The sequence below is a fragment of the Mandrillus leucophaeus genome, unplaced genomic scaffold, assembly GCF_000951045.1.
Source record: "Mandrillus leucophaeus isolate KB7577 unplaced genomic scaffold, Mleu.le_1.0 Scaffold1217, whole genome shotgun sequence".
Taxonomy (NCBI): Eukaryota; Metazoa; Chordata; class Mammalia; order Primates; family Cercopithecidae; genus Mandrillus; species Mandrillus leucophaeus.
This window is the reverse complement of record NW_012100510.1, coordinates 64,501-66,826: the sequence shown is the minus strand read 5'-3', so window position 1 is coordinate 66,826 and position 2,326 is coordinate 64,501. Positions and strand designations below refer to the sequence as shown.

General features: G+C 50.0%; 1 protein-coding gene across 3 annotated transcripts in view; it reads left to right on the top strand.

Annotated features, from left to right (window-relative positions):
* CCDC151 (coiled-coil domain containing 151) overlaps positions 1–2,326 on the top strand; it is a 16,594-nt gene that overhangs the window by 3,276 nt on the left and 10,992 nt on the right. For 2 of the 3 annotated variants that reach the window (XM_011971370.1, XM_011971369.1), the window contains exons 2-3: positions 1,506–1,627; positions 1,748–1,825. In XM_011971370.1, coding sequence (XP_011826760.1) covers positions 1,506–1,627; positions 1,748–1,825 — 200 coding nt within the window. The remainder of the gene's footprint in view (positions 1–1,505; positions 1,628–1,747; positions 1,826–2,326) is intronic. The other variant, XM_011971371.1, reaches the window with a different exon arrangement.

The following is a 2,326-nucleotide window of genomic DNA, read 5'->3' as shown; positions in this document are numbered from 1 at the left end:
AATCTTGCATGGTTGCTTGTGACCTTAAGCAATTTAATCGGCCCAAGCCTCTGTCTTCTCATCTGTGCAAGGCGTATGATATGCCTATGCATATGGATACCTATTGGCACATGATATATGGCATTTGGAAACCTCTTAGTCCAACATCCAAAACATAATAAATGCTCAAAGTGAAGTACAGTTGATCCTTGAACACCATGTGTTCACGTATATCATTCATCCTTTCAAGTTTAAAAAAATTGAGATGGGCAGGCCGGGTGTGGTGGTTCATGCCTGTAATCCTAGCACTTTGGGAGGCTGAGGCAGAAGGATTGCTAGAGGCCAGGAGTTCGAGACCAGCCTGGGCAACATAGACCCTTGACTCTACAAAAAATAAAGTAGCCGGATGTGGTAGCACATGCCTCTAGTCCTAGCTACTTGGGAGGCTGAGGCAGGAGGACTGCTTGAGCCCAGGAGGTTGAGGCTTCAGTGAAAAATGATAGCACCACTGCACTTCAGCCTGGGTGACAGAGCAAGACCCAGTCCCAAAAAAGAAAAGAAAAGAAAATACAACAGTCATGGGATGCAAAACTTGAGTATACAGAGGGACAACCGTTTGTATCTGCAGTTTCCACAGGGCTGACTGTAGGACTTGAGTATGGAAGGATTTTGGTATACTCGGATCCTGGAACCAATGATCTGAGTATACCCAGGGACAGGGGTTTTTTTTTGTTTGTTTGTTTGTTTGTTTGTTTTGAGATGGAGTCTTGCTCTGTTGCCCAGGCTGGAGTGCAGTGGCAGGATCTCGGCTCACTGCAGCCTCCACCTCCGGAGGTCAAGTGATTCTCGTGCCTCAGCCTCCCATAGCTGGGATTACAGTCACCTGCCATCATGCCCAGCTAATTTTTGTAGAGGCGGGGTTTCACCATGTTGGCCAGGCTGGTCTTGAACTCAGGCGGATGACCTCAGGTGATCTGCCCACCTCTACCTCCCAAAGTGCTGGGATTACAGGAAAGAGCCATTGTGCCCAGCCTCACACCTGGCTAATTTTTGTATTTCTAGTAGAGACAGGGTTTTACCATGTTGGCCAGGCTCAGGCTGATCGACGATTGCATTCTTACAATATTAAGTTGATGAGGCCGGGCGTGGTGGCTCACGCCTGTGATCACAGCACTTTGGGAGGCTGAGGCGGGCAGATCACCTGAGGTCGGGAGTTCGAGATCAGCCTGACCAACATGGTGAAAGCCCGTCTCTACTAAAAATACAAAATTAGCCAGGTGTGGTGATGCATGCCTGTAATCCCAGCTACTTGGGAGGCTGAGGCAGGAGAATCTCTTGAACCCGGGAGGCAGAGGCTGTGGTGAGCCGAGATTGCACCATTGCACTCCAGCCTGGGCAACAAGAGCAAAACTCCGTCTCAAAAAAAAAAGATGATGATTGCAAAAAAGGTCTTCCCTCTGGGATATTGCACCCACCCACCCACCGTCCCAGTAACTGTGTGTCTGTCCACTTCACCTGCCTGCCAGAGGGTGACCGGAAGGCTTTTTTTGAGAGCTCTCAGTGGAACATCAAGAAGAACCAGGAGACCATCAGTCAGCTCCACGAGGAGACTAAGGCACTGGAGCTAAAGCTGCTGGACCTGCTCAAGGTAAGGGGCGCAGGGGTGGGTGGAGGGTTCCTGTGGCGGGGGTTGGGGGAGCAAGGAGGTAGCACCTGGCCTCAGGGGGAAGAGGCATGCTGAAAGGTGACTGGACTTCCCTCCTTGCAGGGAGATGAGAAAGTTGTCCAGGCAGTGATTCACGAATGGAAGTGTGAGAAGCCATACCTGAAGAACAGGACAGGCCAGGTTTGCCCACCCTCACCCCACCTCCTCCTTCATTTCCAGCCTGGGTTCCCTCACCTATGAACTCCAGGCTCACCCTCTCCAATCCTTCCTGCACAGTAGCTGCCATTCGTATGCTCATTCAATTAAATATTTATTACTAACTGTCCTTGTATCTGGCATCCTGGCATGGTAGTAAATGCAGTGAAAAAGCAGACCAAGTCTCCACTTCTAAAAGCCGCTCATATCCTAATAGGGAAAACAGGTTTAAAAAAAAAAAAAAAATCACAGCCAGGCGCGGTGGCTCACGTCTGTAATCACAGCACTTTGGGAGGCCAAGGCAGGCAGATCACCTGAAGTCAGGAGTTCAAGACCAACCTAACCAACATGGAGAAACCCCGTCTCTACTAAAAATACAAAACTTAGCTGGGCATGGTGGCTCATGCTTGTAATCCCAGCTACTCGGGAGACTGAGGCAGGAGAATCGCTTGAACCCGGGAGGCGGAGGTTGCAGTGAGCTGAGAT